Source organism: Aplysia californica, unplaced genomic scaffold (genome assembly GCF_000002075.1).
Source record: "Aplysia californica isolate F4 #8 unplaced genomic scaffold, AplCal3.0 scaffold00144, whole genome shotgun sequence".
NCBI classification, from domain to species: domain Eukaryota; kingdom Metazoa; phylum Mollusca; class Gastropoda; order Aplysiida; family Aplysiidae; genus Aplysia; species Aplysia californica.
Genome location: NW_004797414.1, coordinates 221,039 through 223,839, shown reverse-complemented (window position 1 = coordinate 223,839; position 2,801 = coordinate 221,039). Strand labels below are relative to the sequence as shown.

Below are 2,801 nucleotides of genomic sequence, written 5' to 3'. Positions count from 1 at the left end.
GGTTCCATTGTGACCAGGACTGTTGAAATGTTGGCCGACTGGTGTGCTGGAGTTTTTCTGGGCTGAATACCTATGGTTATTGAACCTAGCTCTTAGTGTGGTGGTAGTTTGACCTACATATTGAGCTGGACAGACTTTACAGGATATGAGGTAGATTACATTTTTGGTTTCATCATCATCATCATCATCATCATCATCATCATCATCATCATCAAGCGCCAGATCTGCGACAGACATCGGTGAACATGCTTCTCCATTCATTCCTTTGCTCGGATTCTCTTTAAAAAGCTACGTTACCCTGTTCTTTCTCCGTTACCCATCTCTTTAGGTTCTCTGAATACCCTGATTTTTTCAAAAAATTGATTCATCCAGGTTTTCACGTCACTCCTTCTCGTGTATCATTCATCATCAGCATTGCCTTTCTCGCCCTGCATCAGGGTATAGGCCACGGACAAACACTTTCCACCTTTCTCTATCCTGTGCTAGCCTCTTGACGTTATTCCATGTTTTCCCACTTTTCTGTACATCAATTTCTGTGATTCTTCTCCAGGTTCCAAGAGGCCTTCCCCTTAATCTCTTACCCTGTGGATTCCAATCCAAAACTTTCTTTGTTATGCAGCTGCCAGACTCCTGAGAGTATGTCCAATCCATCGCCCTCGCCTTCTTCCTATCTCATCTCTGACTGGGATCTTGTTGATGCTCTTGCTCCTTGTAGAGAATGAAGCCATGATAACCCTCTCCCCGTGTGGTTCCCACCCTCAAAGTGATTTCTGTGCATACTTACTCAAAATGATTCCCACTCCTTCCTCATTGTGCTTGTCTTCCCTCCCAGAATACAATACTTGTTCCCTAGTAGGTGCAGCCTTGTATCTCTTGTACTACTTGAGAACTCTTTCCAGTGTACTTCATTGCTCCTGCTGATGCAGAAGCTTCTCCGTCTTCCAAGATTTCACGTGTTTAACATAAGTTATAAGTTATGGTATGCCGTGAACGTGCCTCTAACGCCGATTAAGCACTCAGACATTAATAAACAGGCGAGATCTTTCGCTATCAGTAGCTGGATACCCATTCCCATAAGATGAATTGGTTGGGGGTGGGGGGAGGGGGATTTCATGTAAAGTGCCTTTCCCAAGGTCACAACACCAGGCAGAGAGCTGAACCTTGGACTGTCGAACCTTCAACCTCACAAATACGAGTCCAGTAGCCTAATCACTACCAGACGACAGACATTTTAAAAAATGAATGAATGGTAAAGAAGCAATGATGTTTGGTGTTTTTTTCTGTCCAGAGGTACGGCATTCGCCATCTACGCCAAGATCCTGCTGTTCCTCAACATAATCCTTCTGTGCCTGGTGCTTGCTCGGCATCAGATGTTTCTGCTCGACTGGGGGCAAGGCCACATTTTGTAAGTTTTTAGGCAATCCGTAAGATAGTTGGCCTCCTACTGTAAGTTTTTAAGACAGCCTGTAAGATATTTGCAAGTTTAAAAAAAATACTTAAGATATTTTGCCATATTGTGTGAGTTTTTTAACCAATCCTTAAGATATCCAGCGACATCCTGTGCGTTTTTGAGTCAATCTGTAAGATACTTTTTCCCCCTGGTGCATTAGTATTTAGTAGTTCTGATAAAAAGAGCATTTTTCAGATTTTAATTTAAATATTAATGCAAACGAACAGGAGAAAGACTGATTAAACCCCGGATCACTTTCTTGGCTACATTTTCTCCCCATTAATGAAAGTTCATATCCTTTACTTGTCCTTTCATCTTCTATCGTTTGTTAAATATCGAGGAAAGGTGCAATTTTTGGTCAAGGGCTAGATAGGTGGCTTTTGTAGTAAATGATAACTATATTGTTCTTTTGGGACTCTGTTCAATGCCGTCCAGCCAACATTTTCGTAGTATGTTTCTTTGGCAACTACTTTGTACTGTGTAGGCGGTGTACTTCTCTTCTCCTCTTTAACTCATTGAAGACGAGCATTCTAGTCATCTTGGGAGCCGCTTTAAAATAGCAAAATAACGGTGTTTATATATAGTGCGGATTTTTCAATCCTATTTGATTTAGTCCATAAGACCATCCTTAAGCTACTTTTTTCACCCTAGTTCTTTAATATTCAGTATTTTACGACAAAAAGTGCATCTTTCATTATATTAATTTAATTGTCATTTGTTTTAGTAGAGGTTTTACCCGCCCTCTCGACTTGTTTTGTTTTCGTCCTGTAGGGACAGGCGTCGCAGCACGTGTGTGAACACCAACTGGTTTTATTACCTGGCTGACCACTGCTTAGCCGCCAGTACATGTCTCCTGGGCTACAACAGAATCAAGTCAGTGAGCGATAGATAGATAGATAGATAGATAGATAGATAGATAGATAGATAGATAGATAGATAGATAGATAGATAGATATAATTCCTCAACAGGTTTCACAAAAGTACATGAATTGATACCTCACTCACTAGATAGATAGATCGAGAGAGAGATAGATAGATAGATGATTCCTGCAGGTTACGCACAACCCATCATAGTATAAGCACAAAGAGACAATAAAGATTTGTCGGAGACAAGCGACCAACTGTTTCTGCCCTCTTCTCAAAGAGGTTATAATATTAAGTACTAGAGTTCGTAGCAGTGATGTCACCCACGAAAAAGAACAGGGGCTGCGTGTGCCCACACTGGGACGCTGAACCTCAAGGGCAAGACGTAGGCCCTACGTATTTCAATAGACGGGTGAGTACTTTTCGAGACTCACTTGGAGGAGGCAGCGAAGAAACCTTCAAACCTGCACTAAAATAATAGGGCCGG

At 41.7% G+C, this 2,801-nt stretch overlaps 1 protein-coding gene across 1 annotated transcript in view; it reads left to right on the top strand.

Annotated features, from left to right (window-relative positions):
* The window catches only part of LOC101848583, a gene marked incomplete at both ends in the record, with an annotated part of 11,346 nt that overhangs the window by 2,569 nt on the left and 5,976 nt on the right, over positions 1 to 2,801 (top strand). Inside the window, 2 exon segments of the mRNA XM_013081738.2 lie at positions 1,289 to 1,405; positions 2,222 to 2,323. Coding sequence (XP_012937192.1) covers positions 1,289 to 1,405; positions 2,222 to 2,323 — 219 coding nt within the window.